This window comes from Coptis chinensis, unplaced genomic scaffold (assembly GCF_015680905.1).
Source record: "Coptis chinensis isolate HL-2020 unplaced genomic scaffold, ASM1568090v1 utg3728_pilon_pilon, whole genome shotgun sequence".
NCBI lineage: Eukaryota > Viridiplantae > Streptophyta > Magnoliopsida > Ranunculales > Ranunculaceae > Coptis > Coptis chinensis.
The window spans coordinates 33,198-55,567 of NW_028238148.1; the positions used below are offsets into that span (position 1 = coordinate 33,198).

Here is a 22,370-nt window from a genome sequence, read left to right on the forward strand (position 1 = left end):
TTCGAATAAAAGAAAATGTAGTTGTTGTTGTTGTTGTTGTTGTTGTTTTGTTGTTGTTGTTGTTGTTGTTGTTATTTTTTTTTTTTTTTTTTTTTATTTATTGTATATACTCTTCAAATAAAATTTTTTTTTTTTTTTTATAGTATATTCTCTTGAATAAAATAAAATGTTGTTTTTTGTTGTTGTTTTAAGTGGAAATTTTATTTATAATGATAACAAGTTTTACAAATAATTAGGACAAGCATGCAACAAAAAATTTGTGGACGCAAGTCTTTTCTCGAAGCGCAAATCCTATCCTCCTAAATAGAAACTCGTTAGAACCAACTGTCATTAGGTTGTAGTCCAGAACTTTTTGCAATCACTTAAGGAGCTTAACAGATTGTTGTGCCAAGAAACCAATAGTGTCGAAAACTGAACGGAATGAAACAATCTTTTGGTTTGCTCTACAAGCCTCCTCGTCGTGTTTATCAAAAAAATAGGAAAAGAAAGCACATAAAATGAGACATGTGCTTTTTTGTCACGAACACTCTTTACGTGGTGGTACGTGAAAATTTAATTTTTTCAAGATGGGTTTTTTAACTTCAGATTTCCTAGATGAAGATCGTGGCTTTGTAATGAGGTAGAATATATGGAAGAATGTTTCACAAGATAGTTAGACCAACACGTATATTCTGAATTGATGGCGCAAACTTCTATAGTGGAAGTTGTTTGGAGGTTTTAGAGTAGTGCACGCAACTCTATTTGAGCATAATAAGTTCAGTTAGCTTTGCTTTTGTGAGTTTTTGATTTTTTTTTTTATAGTTTTTTTTTTTTTTTTTTTTGGTTTTGTAGTGGATAATCAACGAAAAAAAGAAAATGATGGTTTTTTTTTTTTTTTTTTTTTTTGTAGTATATACTCTTCGAATAAAAGAAAATGTGTTGTTGTTGTTGTTGTTGTTGTTGTTGTTGTTGTTGTTTTTATTTTTTTTTTTATTTTTTTATTTATTGTATATACTCTTCAAATAAAAGAATTTTTTTTTATAGTATATTCTCTTCGAATAAAATAAAATGTTGGTTTTGTTGTTGTTTTTAAGTGGAAATTTTATTTATAATGATAACAAGTTTTACAAATAATTAGGACAAGCATGCAACAAGCTGTGACGCAAGTCCTTTCTGAGCTGCAAATCCTATCCTCCTTAATACAAACTTGTTAGAACCAACTGTCATTAGGTTGTAGTCCAGAACTTTTTGCAATCACTTAGGAGCTTAGCAGTTATTGTTGTTGTGCCAAGAAACCAATAGTGATAAAGCTGAGCGGAATGAAACAATCTTTGGTTTGCTCTACAAGCCTCCTCGTGTTATCACAAAATAGGAATGTGAAAGCACATAAAATGAGACATGTGCTTTTGTCTGAACACTCTTACGTGGTATGTACGTGAAAAGTTAATTTTTTCAAGATGGGTTTTTTAACTTCAGATTTCCTAGATGAAGATCATTGGCTTTGTAATGAGGTAGAACATATGGAAGAATGTTTCACAAGATAGTTAGACCAACACGTATATATCTGAATTGATGGCACAAACTTCTATAGTGGAAGTTGTTTGGAGGTTTTAGTAGAGTAGTGCGCAACTCTATTTGAGCATAATAAGTTCAGTTTAGCTTTGCTTTTGTGAGTTTTTGATTTTTTTTTTTTTAGGGTTTTTTTTTTTTTTTTTTTTTGGTTTTGTAGTGGATAATCAGCGAAAAAAAGAAAAATGTTTTTTTTTTTTTTTTTTTTTTTTTTTTTGTATATATCTCTTGAATAAAAATGTTGTTGTTGTTGTTGTTGTTGTTGTTGTTGTTGTTGTTTTTTTTTTTTTTTTTTTTTTATTTATATATATACTCTTCAAATAAAAGATTTTTTTTTTATAGTATATTCTCTTGAATAAAATAAAATGTTGGTTTTGTTGTTGTTTTTTAAGTGGAAATTTTATTTATAATGATAACAAGTTTTACAAATAATTAGGACAAGCATGCAACAAAATTGTGACGCTTAAGTCTTTTCGAACTGCAAATCCTATCCTCCGAATACAAACAAACTCGTTAGAACCAATTTGTCATTAGGTTGTAGTCAGAACTTTTTTGCAATAACTTAAGGAGCTTAACAGATTGTTGTGCCAAAAAACCAACAATAGTGTCGAAGAAAGCCGAAGCGGAATGAAACAATCTTTGGTTTGCTCTACAAGCCTCCTCGTGTTATCACAAAATAGGAAAGAAAGAAAGCACATAAAATGAGACATGTGCTTTTTGTCGAAACACTCTTACGCGTGGGTATGTGCATTGAAAAGTTAATTTTTCAAGATGGGTTTTTAACTTCAGATTTCCTAGATGAAGATCGTGGCTTTGTAATGAGGTAGAATATATGGAAGAATGTTTCACAAGATAGTTAGACCAACAACGTATATTCTGAATTGATGGCAAACTTCTATAGTGGAAGTTGTTTGGAGGTTTTAGAGTAGTGTGCGCAACTCTATTTGAGCATAATAAGTTGAGTTAGCTTTGCTTTTGTGAGTTTTGAGTTTTTTGATTTTTTTTTTTTTTTTTTTTTTTTTTTTTTTGTAGTGGATAATCAAAAAAAAAAAAAAATGAAAAATTTTTTTTTTTTTTTTTTTTTTTTTTTTTTTTTAGTATATACTCTTGAATAAAAGAAAATGTAGTTGTTGTTGTTTGTTGTTGTTGTTTTGTTGTTGTTTTTTATTTTTTTTTTTTTTTTATTTATTGTATATACTCTTCAAATAAAAAGAATTTTTTTTTTTATAGTATATTCTCTTCGAATAAAATAAAATGTTGGTTTTGTTGTTGTTTTTAAGTGGAAATTTTATTTATAATGATAACAAGTTTTACAAATAATTAGGACAAGCATGCAACAAGTTTTGTGGCTTAAAGTCCTTTCTGAACTGCAAATCCTATCCTCCTGAATACAAACTTCGTTAGAACCAATTTGTCATTAGGTTGTAGTCCAGAACTTTTTGCAATCACTTAAGAAGCTTAACAGATTGTTGTGCCAAGAAACCAATAGTGTCGAAACTGAACGGAATGAAACAATGCTTTGGTTTGCTCTACAAGCCTCCTCGTGTTATCACAAAATAGGAAAGAGAAAGCACATAAAATGAGACACATGCTTTTTATGCGAACACTCTTACGTGGTATGTAATGCATTGAAAAGTTAATTTTTCAAGATGGGTTTTTAACTTTCAGATTTCCTAGATGGAAGATCATTGGCTTTGTAATGAGGTAGAATATATGGAAGAATGTTTCACAAGATAGTTAGACCAACACCATTATATTCTGAATTGATGAAGCAAACTTCTATAGTGGAAGTTGTTTGGAGGTTTTAGAGTAGTGCACTTGACTCTATTTGAGCATAATAAGTTCATTTAGCTTTTTTTTTTTGTGAGTTTTTTTTTTTTTTTTTTTTTTTTTTTTTTTTTTGGTTTTGTAGTGGATAATCAGCGAAAAAAAAAAAATGAATTTTTTTTTTTTTTTTTTTTTTTTTTTTGTAGTATATACTCTTGAATAAAAAAAAATGTGTTGTTGTTGTTGTTATTTGTTTTATTTTTTTTTTTTTTTTATTTATTGTATATACTCTTCAAATAAAAAGATTTTTTTTTTTATAGTATATATTCTCTTGAATAAAATAAAATGTTGGTTTTGTTGTTGTTTTTAAGTGGAAATTTTATTTATAATGATAACAAGTTTTACAAATAATTAGGACAAGCATGCAACAAAAGGCCGTGATATAAGTCCTTTTCGAATTGCAAATCTATCCTCCCGAATACAAACTTCGTTAGAACCAATTTGTCATTAGGTTGTAGTCAGAACTTTTGCAATCACTTAAGAAGCTTAACAGATTGTTGTGCCAAGAAACCAATAGTGTCAAAGCCGAAAAGCGGAATGAAACAATCTTTGGTTTGCTCTACAAGCCTCCTCGTGTTATCACAAAATAGGAAAAGAAAGCACATAAAATGAGACATGTGCTTTTGTGCGACGAACACTCTTACGTGGTATAATGCGTGAAAAGTTAATTTTTTCAAGATGGGTTTTTAACTTCAGATTTCCTAGATGAAGATCGTGGCTTTGTAATGAGGTAGAACATATGGAAGAATGTTTCACAAGGTAGTTAGACCAACACGTATATTCTGAATTGATGGCGCAAACTTCTATAATGGAAGTTGTTCGGAGGTTTTAGATTATTGCACGCTGCGTTCACATTCAGTTACTTCTTTGGCTAATATCTAATGACCCTAAATTGCATGTAGACTGATTCTTGTGCACATACTGTTGGGTATGTACATTGAATGTGTATTTCCCGTTAATGTCCATTGTCCATATTGAATGTGTATATTTTTTTTTTTTTTTTTTTTGAATTATATACTTTTCGACAAATCTTGTTGTTGAAATTTGTTGTTGTTATTTCAACCCATTTTATTTTCAGAATTTATTGTATTAATTTCAAAAAAATCAATATTTTTTTTATAGTATTTTCTTTTTTCAAAAATAAAATGTTGGTTTTTTTGTTATTTTTTCGAATAATAAAATTTTATTTATAATGATAACAAGTTTTACAAATAATTAGGACATGCACAAAGTGATTGTTGTGCATATCCTATAGGTATGCACACAAATATATCCTCCTGAAATAATACAAACTTCGTTAGGGTTAGGCCGTCATTAGGTTGTAGTCGGAGGAACTTTTGCAATCAGCTTAAGCTTCAAATCATAAAATCCCTAGTGATTGCCGAGCGGGGTCGGGTTGAAACAATATTTATTTTGTATTGAAGGTTTGGTCCTCTCTAGGGTCAAGCATGAAATGAGACATGTGCTTTTTAATGCGAACACTCGAACCCATTTTCAAAAGTTAATTTTTCAAGATGGGTTTTAAGGGATTTCCTAGATGAAATGAGGGCTTTGTAATGAGGTAGAACTATATGGAAGAATGTTTCACAAGATAGCCAAACGTATATTGTAGCTTTGAAGGGACGGTAAAATCATAGTGGAGAGAATTTTGGGGTTTAAGGGTAGTGGCGAGACTCAATTTGAGCATAAGAAACATCAACAATCTCTTTTGTGAGTTTTGGACCATTTTTTTTATAGAATGTGGTTTTTGGTTTTTAAAAAGTGGATAATCAAAAGCGAAATAAAAGACATCAATATCAAAATAAATTTTTTTTTTTTTTGTAGTATATAGTGTCAATAAATAAAAGAAAATGTTAGTCATTGTTTTTTTTTTTTTGGTTGTTAATGTACATCAATTTTTTTTTTATTTTTTTTTTATTATTATTTTTTTTTTGTGGTAACCTAATATACACCTTTTATTTTATTTTTTGTAACTTAATATACATCAGTTTTTTTTTTTTTTTTTTTTTTGAATAAAATAAAATGTTACATTTTGTTTTTTTTTTAAGTGGAAATTTTATCGATAATGATAACGAGTTTTACAAATGATTAGGACAAGCGTACGTGCAACAAGTTGCGTTGCAAGTCCTTTCTGAATGGTAAATCCTATTCTCTTAAATACAAACTTGTTAGAGCCAACTGTCATTATGTTACTGTCTATAACTTTCTGCAATCTCTTAAGGAGCTCAACAGATTATTGTGCCAAGAAACCAAAAGTGTTAAAACTGAACAGAATGAATTGAAACAATGATAGTTAGCCTTACAAGCATCCTCGTGTTTCTCAATCTTTCATGTCGTTGCTCTATTAGCTGTTTCTCTCACCTCAAAGACTCCATTCTCAAGCCCTACCAACGGAGAGGCTCTAGTTACATCAACACATGCATGCTTCCCTTCAGACCAACTGTAGATCAATATATCTGCAGGCCGAAGTGTTGATCTCCCCTCATTCGGATTAGTGAGAAAATTGATAGGAGCCTCCTTCTTCACTTGTACCACAGCCCTCCAAAATGCATCGCATAAAATATTTCTGACATAATCATGTCGGTGTTTGAAACCTGAATAATGTCGACAATGTATCTAAGGAATGATCATCTGATCATAAGGGATAAATTTTTGTTTGGTGGCAGACGTTAGATGTTTCTATGTACTTATTTCTGTGTGTGTACCCGAATGGACTATGTTCATGAGTTTTTCATGATTGTAAAGCTTAGAGCCTAGTGTTGTTATACTGAGAATTCTCCCTCTAACAATCATACTCTTTGGGAGGCCAGTATGTAACTTTTTGAAGTTTTATCAATAGGCCAGTAGGGGTCTGCCTCAACCCCATAACCGTTTCAAAAAAAAACAAACAAAATCAATTAACTATTTAAGACATAATAATTAATAATATATGAAAAATTATAAAATAATCAATTTGGATATTAAATAATTATTAGAGTGTTACACAACGACTCTGCTAACTCAATTCAACAGTAGATATGCAAGCAGTCGCACACTCGCCAAAAACGACTGGTGACCGGTACGTAGGGATAGCAATGGCCAATGGGTTGGAGGTCTAGATATATGGAAATCCAGATCGAACCATTCCGCTTTTAAGTAATGCTAATCCAGAACTAGACTGAACCCGAATGGGTATTTGAGTTAGAGAACCAAAACCGAACTGAAAACTTTTTCTTGATTCCGGATCCGATCCGTTCCAAACCAATAACCTCAATTTGGACTGGGCCTTTTGGAATTGAATCCTAATTTCTAGTTTATAAGTATATATTTTTTGCTAAATATAAACAAGATACAAAAATCCAAAAGGCATATCTCATTGATTAAAGAAGAAAATTTTATTACTTAATCAAAAGCCATTACAAAAGCTTATAACTTTGAACTCAATCAACTATTGTTTATTATATTTTATGACGTTGAATGTCACAAAAAGAATGAGGTCAAAATTTCAACCGGATCGTGTCCATAATGGTTCAATACATCCTTAATCCATAACCAATCCAATAAGAGACCGGTTCTGATTTTCAAGACCCAAAACCAGTCCAAAACACTAACAACCTATACCAAAACCGCTTTTATTGGTTCAGATCGGATCGGGTATCAGTTCTTACCCGATCCATTGCCAACCCTACTTGTACGTCACTCGACTCCGTCTCGTAATATCATCACCTGTCACTCTCATCATTGCTATCATTAGCATCAGACTTTTACCCGCTCCAATACTCAAACTATTACCATCATCACATCCTTAACCACATTCTTTTGATACCAGTTCAAACAACATAATACCTAGAACCACCACACACGTACAGCTTGTGAAGACGTGTCGCTCATTCTAGCAGCACACTTGTTCATACCACCACATGAGTCCTACCAACTACTTGCTCACAAACACCTATAAAACCAATCCCATGCCAAAACTACGTTGGCTTGATTTCAGTCTCACTCACACAGTGCTGGATACGTAAACATTTTCTTACTCATTAAGAACAACTATTCCCATTAACCAAAAACATCCCCTTTCTTCATCTAGATTAGAGCTAAGTCATAAACACTTGGTATAATGTCCAACTAATCCCTCGGGATAAAAATAGACATTTACAAGAAACTAAAACAAAAGTGAGTATATAATTGTATCTCAGCATCAAGATGAAAATTTCTTTCTTTTGAGTTGCTTAATTTCCGTTGAAGTTCAAATGTTTATTTTATTTATTTTTGCTAAAGATTTTAGTTCAATTCAAATGTTAAATAAATGAAAGTATAGACGTAATCCAATACTCACTCACATATCTTCAAAACTTTAAGACACAAACACGTAAAGACATACTAATATCATATCGTGTGCTAAGAGTTTATTTTATTTATTACGTACTACACACTAGCACGATGATAATTTTGCTCAACAGTCATAAACACAAACACATTTAAAAGGTTGGTCTGGTTTTCCACTGCCATCACCTATGCAAAGTCCATCGCCATTGCCATTTTGGTATTTGTCGGCGCAATGTTCTACGCACTCTCTAAGATTACAACCATTTGGATCCAATATAACTTGACATCGGGCATCTGCTTGAGGTATTATTGTTGTAGCTGCATAAATGATAGAGATACACTTAGACAACTAGTCGAAGTGAATAAGAAAAAAAAAGGAGTAGGCCGGATAGAGAAATTAACAAGACCTATGGTTACTTTCGTCCACTAAAAAAAAAAAATAGAACGTCTATGACAACATTGTTAAAAGTTGTGAATGAAGATGCATACACAAAGTTGATTTACCTGAAAATGCAATTATAGCAAGGAAAATGAAACATATAAAAGAGAGCTTAGCCATAATTTCCTTCTCGCCAACTTAGAGCGCAACCTTCTAGTCCTTTGTTACAAACATTGTTGAATAAGCTACTTATAGAGGCTAAAACAAATCAGATTTCTAAAATAAATTAATTTACAGTTTCAATGTTTTTCTATAATTGTATGACGTAAATATTTTGTTTCTAATTTAATATATGTATCACCAAGGTTACCAACATATAGTTGTAAAGATTTAGTAATCTGGATGTGTGATTATTAGCAGATTTACCTATTGAATTATTTCCATTATATTTTGAATTTGGGCTAAATAAATTAGTAAAGGTTTTAATTACTTTCCACATATTAAAGGTTTGGTATATCTTAGGATGTGATTAGTAGAGCAAGTTTCACCTATTGAATACTTTCCATTTATATTTCCTTTTTCGGCCGTTTAATAAATGAGTCCGCGAGCGATCTACCGATATCGGACAACATATCTCCATTCTGTAAAAGGACTCACAGTTGTAAGATTGCACCACAACAAAAATTCATCACAAACTTTGATCGTGTCTAAAATACTTTGGCCAATCAGATTTTATTTTTTTAATGGCCAGACATGGCTTATATCGGACAAATGATTATGACTACAGGTATGAACTTCGGCAGGATACTTTCCTTATCATTTTGATAGAAAAAGAAAAAATTTATAAAAACAATAGCATTTTCTAGACTTCATGCTCGGCTTAAAAAAAAAGAGGCCTGATAAGGCAACCCTCACTCAATTGGTATCCTCGTACGATTACTTTATAGACCAGTTATCGCAGTGACACAACTGCCCAGACCAATGTTTTGGGACATGCTAAACCTAGAGAAAGAAGAAAGAGGAGGTAATTCACAAGTCCTAACCTAAGACTTACTATGTATCAGTGTATCAGAACATGTGACCTCATGGCTTCCAAGGTGGTGGGGGTGGCGGACTTGAAGGGTAGAATGGCGACACGTTTGAGAATATGGTGTTCCTATCAATACCAATCCCACCACTGGTGGTTAATGAGACCAATGCAGCGACTAATCCTGCATTTCCAGCCAATGTAGGTTCTGTGTGGCCGTAATCCTTGCGATCGTCTTTGAATTTATCTGACTTGTAAGGCCCGCCAACCATTGCTCCAGTAATCTCGTTGGGATTGGGTTTTGTGCTATTAAACCAAGCCCATCCACCATGACAAGTGTAGACCTTCTCAACTTTAGTCTTGCCACTTGGCCGCCGGATAGAAGCACCTCGGTGGTGCACATACTTTGGGAACTTGTCTCCGTAACCCACCAAGTAGCTCATTTTCATGGGGTTGGCTCCTAAGATGTAATTCACCTGCAATGTTTCCCAGCCGCAAACAGAATATACATTTCAATTCTTCTACATTGTCATCAATAACCAAGGTATTATTATTGGACATACGGACTAATAGACTATCACTAATATGTAAGTGCAGAGTAAGTTTAAAGAGAAAGAACCTGGGAAGTTGCAAAGAAGCGCAGTTTATCCGATGATATAAAATAGGGGCCACAAAACCATCCAGGAACGCCAGTTGCGTCCATATAATCAACAAAAAGAGATGCTAGAAATGCAGCATTTGCAACGTACTGCAAAGGTTGCGGACGACCGTGATTTAGCAAAATCAAACCACCTGTATCAAAACAATTAAAAAAAAGTTCTATCACTTACAGTAGTCGTGCTTCATGTTTATACAAAACCTAGGTGCTTTTACTTCTATGATTGCCTTGACAGGTGGTTCCAAATTGAAAACAAATCTATTGAGCTTTAAATGTTAGTTGTTTAAAATGTCATTTTTCAGCGGAAATAACTTTCTACGTACCTTTTGTCCAGGTGAAGACATTGAATTGTCGAAGATAAGAACACATGTTAAGCCCAGTCTCATTGTGATAACTGCTCAACATGTCCTCATAAGGGTAACCAGGGCTTAAAAATATCCTCAATCTTGTTAGCAAGAGCTCTGCTGCAGGCAACTTGTTATCCCAACTCAACACACTCAAATCCGGAATACGACTAAATGTGTTTGCATAAGTTGCTACAGTATTTTGGGTTGCACGTTCCAAATAGCTGGCATTACCTGTCGCATAAAACATCCATGCCGCACTCCACATGTATTCGTCCCAATAGCCCGTTGAATTATAGTAAGGTGCAATATATGAATTGCCACGACTATAAGAAAGACGCCTATTAAGGTCGTCAGCAAACTTATAGAGGGCAGTAGCACCATCCAAAAGCTTTTTTGAATACTTCACATCATCTCGAAAGACAATTGAGGCAGATGCTAAAGCTGCTGCCATCTCACCTGCTAAATCAGGCCCCTGCGTAGTTATTTGCACAGGCCGCTGATAGGTCATGTCTTCTGGCCTTTGCCAACAAGTGTGGTCGTCATCAGTTGTTGAACCACTCTGTGATCCACCTACCTAGACACATGTAACAAAATTATTTGATCATTAATTAAGGAGTAAACAAAAACAAAGATTTGCAAGTGCTTGCCATTTTAGTTTAGTTGAATCAACTGTGTTATTTGTCCAATGCCGATCACATTCAAACAATATGGTGTAAATGTTAGGTAGATGCGATTTAAAGTAACTAATCTACATCTATATAAATTGTTGGTCTGGTACCTGACTGTAAATTTGGTCGATAGTTGTGGCAGAGGAATTGAAGGTCAATAGTAAGTAATCTGTTCCCCATTTAATAAGCTCCTTTGCATGATCATACTCGTCTATTGCTTTGTATTTTTTGTTGTATTCAATCACACTCCAACTTAGCATGGTCATGGAGAAGGCCATTGGGAAATGGAACTTTGAGTTGTCCCCTGCATCATAATATCCTCCTACGAGTCCACCCTTCACGTTCACATCTGAATGTCCATCTCGTAGTCCAGAATCCCCTCTCCATGACACATTGTTGTCTTTCGGCAACCGCCCAGCTATACACCAAAATAACCAAACAACAAAAGTTGACATAAAATCAATATTTCATTATGGAAAATACTGGTTCTAATCGCTATTGGTTACTGTTCTGCTTCCATGGTAATGCTATCTAGCTACACATTCTACATCATCGTCACAGCCTAATAGCTTATAGTTTAAAAAATCTTGAGAGAACAATGGAGTGCCTCATTTTCCCGATTATTTTTAAAACCATGTGAAAAGAGAAACAACTTATACATTCAGCTTAGATGAAGTTGCTGATTCCGTTTTCAAGGAAGAAAAATACTTACATTTCTGGGCATCAAAGAATAGGAGGGCAGTGCTGACGGCTTTTGAGTAATCATCAGGACGAGGAGGGTGGTCCTTTTTGTTGGGCAAACTCTTAGAGACAATGATCGGAAGCCCTATCACCAGGAAGGCAATCAAAATTGCTGCAATGGTCCACTGCAATGCCTTATAACTACAAACAATACAGCCAAAATCTACGTATTTCTTCATCTTTTTGGGTTGTGGTCCTAAGAGCCAACTCTGTTGTGTCTCGTTCAATTGACGATCCATGTCCATGTGCGGACTTCTCTCATCATCAGCTGCCACTGAGTCCGTATTAATCTCAAACGAACCACCCCAATGGTTCGCAGAATGCATGGCTTGTTTCTTGATCAACTACTATCACAAAAAGAAATAAACATGCCCATTAACAAATGAACCGGCCGGTATAGTGTACATAAGAGAAACCTTAAGTGGAATGTTCATCATGAATGCATCAACAGAAAATACACCATACTAATAGTTTTTATTCAAAAACACAAAATTCGATGATAACATAATGAAACCTGTATGATGACAATTAAGGTCCTTAATACTGAAAAATCAAAAGAACACCAACGACAATCAAAAGAAGGCTAAGAAGATTGAGAGAAATATATGAAACCTTAACTAGGATGAATGAGATCCCACACGTGAAAGTTTAGTACTTTGGAAGAACACAATTGACGTTGTTTCTTTTGTTTAACTTGTTCACATTACGTGCGATAAATGTATTTCGTAAGAAATTGTGAAAAATGAAGGGTTTAACCAAACGCTAGGGAATATTTTCTGTACTTTGTTACCATTAACGTTTGCTTAATTGTGATGACTTGGATTTTAGCCATTTGAGGAAAGTGGGCCCCCTTTGTTTTTGCTAAATTGAGGAATGTGGACCTTTTAACACACGCTAATTACACCCCAGATAGCCTCTGTGCTCTGTCAACGTATACTTTTGTGCTCTGTCAACGTATACTTTTGTGCCAATCGCCAGCTGAACTGAGAGTGATAGCCGATTAGCTCTGCTGATAGAAGTTAATGTCCACTAAGAAGATGTGTTAATAGTAAGTTGAAATGGTACATGTGAAGCAACATCTCTGAAAGCGAATTGCAACGGCCGTCTTGGAATTGAAATGTTCTTTGTGTGCTGTTGCCTCGTCCCTATCATGTTTCACGTTTCAGTATGACCACAATACCCAAAATCCTACTCGTTTTCAAACGTTATACTTGGTTCTTCAAACGAACGTTTTTCTTGCAACATGATTTTTGCGTGCTTGAGTTCAGAAGTACAAAACTATCTCAAAACCAATCAGTTCCTATGGGTTGGTTAACTACAACAAGGTGGAATTCAGAGAAGGATACTCTGAGATGGACACGCCACGTTAAACTTTACTGCAGAAATAAATACTGAGATGGACAGTACCATTAGGAGAACGATTTTTATGACATGTAGATGATTAATGATTGGGATCGTTTAAACTTTAAAGCAACTAGGAGGAACATCTTAAGGCATGGTTATAACCTATAAGTTATCTTAATAAAGAAATTAGTTTGTACATCAGTCAACTCAAACTAGCACCAAAAAGTTCCCAGTTATCTTAATTTCCCACTCGTTACTTGAATGACCTTTGGGTAAGCTTGGCTCAACCGGGGCCGTCTTCAAACATGATGGAGAGTAAGGACCTTCCGCTATCACTCATAACTTCTTAAGACGATTCTAGGGTATACAGTTTGTTCGATTCAGAATGAAAATAACAATCTTCGAATTTACATGCAGAGTAGAGAGTAATTAAAACACATCCAGCTAATGGGGGGGTATTCATCCCGGGTGCAGTAATCCTGAATTTACTTGGATTCATTTCCAGCCTATGAAATAAGTTAAATCTAGAAAAGAACCAATCAGATTTATACAGTTTGTGAATCATACCCAATGCAATGTATTACATCGATCAATCTAAAGAGCCGGGCCATCACAGAACGTTGCTAAACCAGATAATGATAATGACCCAAGAGATTTTCCTCAGATGTATTAGCACCACAGATGAAAATTGGACGAAGCCGAGGTGAAGCCAGCGATCGGATTAAGAGTGATGGACCCTCTCCACATGCCACTTTGACGTGTCACCTCTTCCTGGTAAGATAATCAACCTCTGAACAATCTGCATTTTTCACCAAGGCATTTCTGCTGCCCTTCATGCAAAACTTTTACCATCTTTTTTTCAACTGCTCCACTTGGAATCTTTGTTCTCAGTTCTCACATTAGCAAGAGCTCAATGTACTTATACTGGGTGACAAAGGACCTGGTAACCGCACCACATGTATATACTATAACTTACTAATGTACAATGTAGAAATCACCTTTTTTTGTGTGTGATCGGTAAGGTCGAAATCATGTTGGGCATTGCTAGAAAATTACATGCTGACAACAATAGAAGGAAGCTCAGGTTCTGCATCTGGCATTCGTTCAGATCCTTCCTCCCTTGTCTGGAACACAACAGCAATTCATCATGTCCAATTAATATTACAAGCAATACTAAGAAATTAACCAGTTGCGTCTTCAGTATTCAGATCATTGAAACAGAGTATGCCAGAACTGAAAATTTGTTATCTACGATCTAGAAGTACAAGTCAATGCCCTACTGATGTACCAAAAGGTTTTATACGAACTAGGAAGTGAAGATATAACTGACAACAAGTACCTCAAATTCTTTCGACTTTTGTTGTGACAGATAGAGTTCAAATGCACCATCACCATATAGAATTTTGGCTCCACATCCAGATCTTTCCATACTTCCAACAGCTTCTTCATCGACCACAACAGCATCTATTTTGTCCTTCCCAGTTTCCAAATCTGGAATCTACAAATGTCCAATTAAAGTTCCATTAGAAAATGCAATTCTGTAATTTATTAAGGGCAAAATCAACAGAGCCGTGAATCTGTTTGTTGGTTATGTTAAGTTGACATGGAGAAGTATGGAAAGGATGGGCCTTAAGAATATCCACTACCACATTTATCATGATTCATGAGAAAAGCAAGTGTTCCCATTGAGCAGAAACATCATACCCGCTCATATTCAAAATATACGACTGAAAATATGGAAAGTTGCAAACAAAAATTTATGTGTTGTGTGAATTGTGTATTTCATGACAAATTATTTGAGAGAGTACTGCAATACCTTCACTAACTCATTAGATATTAAACATGATACAATACAAGAGGGTAGTAGACAAAACTCTCCAGCATATTTTTAGGCGAATAAGTAATTTTATCAGTACTGTTGTCTTCAATCTTCAATACTTTACAGGAAAAAAAAACCCAAGCCATAGTTAGTACTACAGCTGCATTACTATTATATATATATATACACATCAACTTTTGAAGTCTGAATGTGAGGTACAAAATTAAATTGCATAATTATTATTTTCAAGGGTGCCTTGGCACCTCAAAATGCCATTGAATGAAAATACAGAACAGTGTCATCAGATAGGAAGAAATAGTGTACCTCGTACATGGCATCCATCAAAATATTCTCTAGCAAGGATCTTAAGCCTCGTGCACCAGTGCTTCTAGCCATTGCTTTTCTAGCAATTAATCTCAAAGCAACTTCAGTGAAATGCAACTTGACCTATGGAGATAAGAAGACAAATAATTAACAGATACGCCCCAGTTCCTAAGATTGATCAATCCGCCATTTATACCGAAAAGAAATTCAACTTATATAATACTGGTCGAATGAAAAAGAAAAGGGAAAAAATAATATACAATGGGTTTATCAAGTGTGACAGATCTGATAAGGGAGAAGGGCGCAGATTAAAAACTTACATCATTCATCTGAAACATCTTCCTATATTGTTTTCCAAGGGCATTTTTTGGCTCTATGAGGACCTTCAAAATCAACGATTACAACTGTCAAAGTTAATAAGGAGAAGTTCGATGCATAATATGAATATAGACGTGAATAACTATTTAATATAGAAGACAATGATAAAAATTAATTAGAAAGTAGCATTGGCATGTGCCACTTCTAGATTGTGTGTGTAAATATGCATATGCTAGTTTAAGCAGGTAAAGATCAGTATGAATCAGAAATAAATATGTTGAAAGAGAGTACCTGCACAAGTTGGTCTTAAGCTGAGAGCCGATAAACTAACAAGAACAGGAAACGGCCAACAAACTCTGGTATTAAACCATAAGCAATAAGATCACTGCTTTCCACCTGCAAAAGAAAAGTTCAATTTGAATTTTGTAAGCGATTTGTTCTCATATTTCAGGCAATTAAGACCAACTATAAGTGATAGAAAATAGGACTAAAAGTTAAACTAGCCCAAAAGTGGTTCTTACTTACAGTTTCCAGTAAAGACGATGTGATGGCAGCATTTGTCAAACCACCAGTCCTCATGTTTGCACGCACAGGTGCTCCAAACCCAATTGACGAATCTTGGCGCCTGATTACAAGTGAAATACTTCGTGTTAAGGAAAAACCTTACAGAAGAAATTCAATTCGGGCGGTCAACAGGACTAATATTTGACATAATGATCTAACCTTTCTGAGATCGTTTTCTCCAAGTCAATGAAGGCACCCCCACATATGAAAAGAATATCTTTCGTGTCTATCTGCAGAAAACCAGTATGGAAAGAAACATTCAACGATAGGTCATACCTAACAAGATACGAATGATCCATAGCTCACAAGCAATTAAGTGCATGGAGCAAATTAAGAATAGAGGAATTAAGGAAATATATCCAAGTGCACATTTCAAATCAAATGTTAAAACAAAATGATCAAAATCAAACCTAAGAATAACTTCTTTCATTTTTATTTATCATTTATATATATCATAGTGACTCAACCCCCGCCATAATAGTTGCAACTAAACATACCCACAAAAACCAATATGCAATGGCTACGAGAACTTGATCGCATGTATCTGAACCGTTGAATCTTGTTTTTTTTGTTTTATATATGATCGAAGTATATGCCATAAAGAGAACAAAGTGAAGTGCAAAGCCGGCACACAAAGTGACAAGTATCCAAATGGAACAATACTGCTAAACAATATTTAGTCATCACTATCACAAATAGTACCTGGATATTGTCGCCTCTAGGATGCTTTCTAGCTCCCTTTTCCGGGACATTGACGACCTGGATTAGCACAAGATAGTAAGGGAAACAAGATGTAGTCCTTCACACTTCCAGAATCAATTAAATTGTTCTAAATGAATAAATGATCAAAAGAAATACGACACTTCATCCAGAAATAAATCTTTGATATAAATGTTAATACCAACTGCTCAGATCAACCCAAAGTGATATCCTATTACAGGACTCAAACTGAGAGTCCAATTCAATTATATGAGCCACATAAGTCATGTACTAGGCTACACACCATGCTGTGCCAGAGATGACTTGATCATTCTATTATACAAGCCACAAAAAAAGATAATATAACCTATTAGAAAATATCATATGAAAAGAGTTCCCCAAGACTGGGAAATTATTCAAATTAATATCTAAGGGTCAGTGAGATCCCCACAGGCCACAGCAAGTAAAGCTTGGATAATTTTCTGTGGTGTAAAAACAAGACTGGGAGATCCTGGTTCATGTACAAATCTCTTTCTAATTTGCTTCCTTCAAACTTGTTCTTTTAGGTACAAAAAATCTGAAATCCCATCCAAAGTATAGTTTTACTCTTTTCATACTGCCTCGACGAAAATCCTTCTTTATTTTTCTAACAATAATATATAGGATCGCTCGACGCTTTTGTCCCCTTGCATGGCTTGTAGTTGTAGAGTCAGCTAAGAACCCTCTTCTTAGTTATTACAATCCTCGCCTTTGTTATTCACTCTCATACATAGTCTGGTATTTTTTTAAGGTTCCAACGTGTCTTGGGTCATGCCAAGATGGTCACGCACAATATCAGAGAACACAGGACCATTCTTGTCTTTCTTAGGATTCAAATGTGGATTTGGTCGCCTATTAATCTTGGTTATCAGAAAAGAAAGAGAAAAAAATGAATTAAATCTGATCTTTATACTAGACTTGAATACGTATTTACTCACTGTTCCTTCCAGCATTTTCAGCAATGCTTGTTGGACGCCCTCCCCTGATACATCTCGACTTATATTAAGGCTCTCAGCCTGCACCCATAAGAGAAAGGTTTATATGGTACTGGAAAAAATTAACATGATAGTCAATCTCTGAACACTAGAGGGTGCCAATAAGACCTTTTTAGTTATTTTATCAACTTCATCAATATAGACAATGCCCTGCTGAGCAGCCTCCACGTTATAGTCAGCGACCTGATAAGGAGAAAACCAGAATGATTTCTTAAAACCAGAATCTTCACACATGACACTGCAATTCTCAAAATGTGTTCATAACAGGATGCAAGTAGCCCATTTATGGCTGTGACCAAAAGGCATCAAGTAAGCAATATCGAGCAAATATCTACACATTATTCATGGCATAGGAGTACAAGCAAAATGACCCTTTTTTTGTACTGCAGGAAACAGATGTATAATGGGAACAACAACAAAGTTGATGCAAAAACATATAATATTGGGTGTTAGACTGTTAGTTCATTATAATTCTTAAGAAAATCCAAGTTTATAAAAGGATCATACTAGAACCACGGCACTCCCTAAACGTTCACCAAGTGTATAACTTCAAGCTAAGAGATGATTTAATAGTAACCTTGATTATCCAGTCTGTAAAGTACTCTATACAACTAGATCAACCAATTAGAGGTATTATGTGCATTTTGCTCAGTGGGTGAAGAGAAGATCAAGTTTGAATTTGAGGTAAGATGGATCCGCACAAATCCAGCAATACAATCAGTTTCTTTTCCATCTGAGGAACGAGTTTTCAAAAGAAACACCCAGTAATTTTTATTTCATATATTTAAAACAGACTTCCACCTTAACTAGTTAAAAGGTTTCAAACTCAGTATAGTTCCTCTCTTTTTTGGATTGGTATGTTCACAAGAAAAAACTGGATAGCGGTCAACATAAAAAAAATAGTAGGGAGAAAATTTAAGATATGAAAGATGCCAATAAATGTCGACGTACATAAACTTAACAAAAAAAAGCAGATCAAACAAAAAAAATTAATCGAATTGATGCAATTATAGAACAGCAGAAACCTTCTTCACAAGAACATATAGTCTTTACATAAAATAGACTCAAGAGATACCATAAGAAGCTTGTACAATATAGACTCCACGTCCTCTCCTACATATCCTGCCTGTAAAATAGAAATGTTTGGTTTGTCAAATTCTACTCAAATTAACCATTTTCATTTGACATTCTCCCTATGTACTGTTCAACCTTTTATAGCGGTTTCTTTATTTAAAAAGCATGACAAGTCGTGATATTTTTATTCAGAACATTAAAAATATCAGTGCACAGATCGACTTGCCTGTGTCAGTGTTGTCGCATCAGCAATAACAAATGGAACATTTACAAACCGAGCCAAAGTTTTTGCAAGTAATGTTTTCCCTGTCCTCGAGAAATGATCACAAATACATGTGCAAAAAAAAAACAGTAAAGAAAAACAGAAGGAAAATGGGGAATGGAAAATTAGCAAAAATGCTCACTATGCCAATTCTGTAAGTCATTCAAGGAAAACAGCAAGTAAAATAGTAAAATAGGAACCTGAGCCTGTCGGACCCATCAAAAGGACATTACTTTTCTCAAGTTCCACTGAGTCATTATCTTCTCCGTTAGTTGAACCTTCTGCACACCTAACAACACAAATTGTTAATGGATGTTATATCATAAAAACAGACATAATTCTATACTTGCAATTTTAGCTGAACATTAAAGCTAAGGTGTCTGGCAATACAGCATGAGAATCTTATGCCAATGCAAGAGTGGAACAGGTGAATCTCGGAGGAATGTCCCAGCCTAGGAGATCTTCAGGACAAAACATTAGCCAGGACATCAGGTTAATGGTCTTCATTCTTAATCATACGTAACTTTCATTTTTATCTTGAATATGGTCAGTGCTAATACATGAACATAGTGATTTACCAAAATCTTACATTTAATAAGTTAAAATAGGAATTGATAAAATAGTCTTGCTAATTCTCCAGGCAGTGCTTGTGCACATCAAATATAGGTTCATATCACTTAGCAATTGTGGCATACCGAGGTTTTTAATGTTTCATTATTAATAACACATGCTGCTTAAAAAGAAAATATAAAATATCTAAATAGGAATATACAGATAATTACTTTGGTTGAGACTCAAAATAGATCCTCTTGTAGTGGTTGTAAACAGCAACAGAGAGTACCTGGATTCAGGAAATACAACTAGAAAGAACTCAGAGGATAGCAATATCTTTATACATAGATAACAATTTAGAGAAGTTCAATTCACTTGAAACCAGTGTACCGAAAAGAAAGAACCATCACTGAATACTAGTCCTTCCAGTCTAATGGAAGCACTGGACAAAAAATGTACGACATCTGAGAACAATGCAACTTGTGCAGATTGCAAAGATCCCCCGACAAAATGATTTCAATACAGTCATCATAACATTTATAAATTACCACAACTACATTTCAAAATAACCATCAATCTAACATAACATAGAAGATTGATCTCGAGGAATTTGAGTGTTAAGTGGCGGTCCTAATTGAAACTCTCAAAATTAATTTATGGCTTAGATCAATGCCTTGAGATATGTATACAAATAATTTAGGGCTCTAAAAATGGGATAAAGTCATAAAACAATCATAGTTTAAATAGGATACCAATTCATAATTAATGGCTCTATAATTGTGCTAAGTTGCAACTATTAAGGTAATAAAATCTCTCTTCTATCTTGAATTTAAGGCTTCACGTAAGAGTCTTTTCATTTATCTGTCCAGATTGATTTCGATAATAGATAGCCATTCGATAAGTATGCAATGTGAAAATTCAAAAAAACGATGAACCAAATTTGAATGGCAGACTGAAAAGGTAAAGGAACAACTTAATTAATAAAGAAGGGAATATGAAGTTTTCTTCAAAATTTAATAGAAAATGTCAAAGGTAATGACAATTTTAATAAATTTTGCCAACTAGGATCAAAATTGTTGTGAGAATGAAGAAATCCAACAATTAGAGTAATGCCAACGAGCTAATGCACGGTTTGGGTTTTAGGAAGCACATACATGAAGCTCCTTATACATGAACACACATAAAAAAAAAAAAAACAATTGCAATTGAAGAACAGAATCACATGATAATTGGTAGGCCTACAAATTTGAATTTTATTAGATAATTGAAAAATACATTACTGACAATTATGCAATGTTTTGTTCAAATTGAACACGTTCATTTGAACAAGGCAACTGAGCAATTTAAATAAGAATCGAACATGTATGTGTAAGATAATATTTAAAATGAGATACCAACTATTACCAAATTAAACGTCACGGGCAATTTCTAGTCTTTTAACATACGACACTGGAAAGTACTGTTACTAATCATATCACATTCGTAGAAATAATGTCTAGAAATTCCTGTATTTACAATACACTACAACAAGTTACCTTCTTCGCCCGCTCTTGTCCAATAACAAACTTGTCAAGCCCTTGACATATCTCTTTCGGAGTCGGAAAATCATTACCCATATTCGCTCCGCCCCAACACCCATCCTTTGAATTCCCACTACCAGAACCAGTACTAACTCCACCTCCACCGCCCCCTCTAACTAAACTCCCATCGGGTGCCGCCATTATAACACCATCTCCACCAGGTGGTTGCCAGAACTCAGGGGGCTCACCAGAATAACCACTACTACTACTACTAACTCTACATTTATCATCATAATCACCTTTAAATGAAACCATTTTAAATGGATAAAACAAATAAGGTCTCTTTATCGAAAAATCACCAATACATTTTCTTTGATTGTTGTAATGAGTAGTAGTATTGATGATTCTACCTATGTGCATATAATGATTGAAAACAAAGTACTTACTACTTTGAGATGCTATATGTTTGACTGATTTTGACCCTATGGCAGCAGCCATGGCTGTTGCTTAAATAAGTTATAGCCTAAAAATAAATAAAGATGAAATTTTTTTGTTTTTGGGAATTTACAAAGTTTGGATTAGTGAAAATGAAATGAAATGAAAAATTGGCGTTACGAAATAAAAGTGTTGGGTAATCAATCAGTGCACGGAAGTATTTTAATCTGGATTTCTATTTTGAGCTCAGTCTTATGACACGTGGTTAAGATCTTTGAGTTTGGACTGGATAATTGGGTGTTCGGCCCGAAAAACACCAAGTTCGACTAGATATTGTGTTGTCTTTTGGTCTGGAGAACCCTCAAATTTTGAAATTTAAGCCTCATGCAATTTGAGAGGAGGATAAGGGCCTATATATATAAAAGTATAAGAGCGGCCCTCATAAGCCCCGCATTAAGGCCCTCACTATTTTTCTATATAATTTTATGTATATTTTATTAAAAATAATTGTATAAATAGTAAAATGAAAAGTATGTTTTATATAAATTAGTGTTTTGTGTAGGCTCCTCTAACGTTATATAAAAAATATAGTTTAAAATAACATATTGTTTCATTGTCGGGATATGAACCCGGGTCACTTTTCTATATGTAAACTATAATCTATATCTAGGGGTGTAAAACGCCCCTCGCCCCTCGGACCCGCCCCGCCCTACCCTCGCCCATGAACAAAAAAGCCCCTCAAATTTAAGCCCAAGATGCAATTTGAGGGGGGCCCTCCGACCCCTCATGTTTTTGAGGGAGGGTAGCGGCTCAGAGATATTGGAAACATTTATGACCCCGCCCCACCCTCTAAGGCCCACACAAAGCCCCAGATTAAAGGCCCTCATTAATATTTAGATTTTCTAAACAAAATTACATATAA

The 22,370-nt window shown here is 34.5% G+C and overlaps 1 protein-coding gene, 1 long non-coding RNA gene and 1 pseudogene across 3 annotated transcripts; all 3 read right to left on the bottom strand.

Moving 5' to 3' along the window:
- Positions 1-7,746: 7,746 nt before the first annotated feature.
- On the bottom strand, positions 7,747-8,271 carry LOC147473198 (uncharacterized). Its single transcript, XR_015210532.1, has 2 exons — positions 8,188-8,271; positions 7,747-8,001 (listed from the first exon to the last, which is right to left on the bottom strand). It is a non-coding gene; the product is annotated as an uncharacterized LOC147473198 (long non-coding RNA).
- Positions 8,272-8,881: 610 nt separating this feature from the next.
- Positions 8,882-12,317, bottom strand: LOC147473199 (endoglucanase 12-like). The gene is made up of 6 exons (XM_086587728.1): positions 12,116-12,317; positions 11,475-11,847; positions 10,873-11,180; positions 10,071-10,668; positions 9,709-9,881; positions 8,882-9,565 (listed from the first exon to the last, which is right to left on the bottom strand). Exons 2-6 carry the CDS (start codon positions 11,827-11,829, stop codon positions 9,146-9,148), a joined length of 1,854 nt encoding a protein of 617 aa, XP_086443854.1. The 5' UTR covers positions 11,830-11,847; positions 12,116-12,317; the 3' UTR covers positions 8,882-9,145.
- Positions 12,318-13,217: 900 nt separating this feature from the next.
- Positions 13,218-21,650, bottom strand: LOC147473200 (CLP protease regulatory subunit CLPX1, mitochondrial-like; annotated as a pseudogene). The gene is made up of 15 exons (XR_015210533.1): positions 21,029-21,650; positions 19,724-19,782; positions 19,142-19,230; positions 18,906-18,985; positions 18,681-18,731; positions 17,714-17,788; positions 17,549-17,626; positions 16,575-16,631; positions 16,032-16,102; positions 15,834-15,933; positions 15,600-15,704; positions 15,311-15,373; positions 14,991-15,113; positions 14,187-14,345; positions 13,218-13,971 (listed from the first exon to the last, which is right to left on the bottom strand). The product of XR_015210533.1 is annotated as a CLP protease regulatory subunit CLPX1, mitochondrial-like (transcript).
- Positions 21,651-22,370: the final 720 nt, after the last annotated feature.

Bases quoted from the DNA above. Each gene is read 5' to 3' on its own strand.
- LOC147473199 (XM_086587728.1), bottom strand. From the start codon at position 11,829: ATGCATTCTGCGAACCATTGGGGTGGTTCGTTTGAGATTAATACGGAC. The intron at 10,669-10,872 runs GTACCAGACCAA...ACATGTGTCTAG, and splicing joins TCGACCAAATTTACAGTCAG to GTAGGTGGATCACAGAGTGG. The intron at 9,566-9,708 runs GTTCTTTCTCTT...GAAACATTGCAG, and splicing joins GCTTCTTTGCAACTTCCCAG to GTGAATTACATCTTAGGAGC.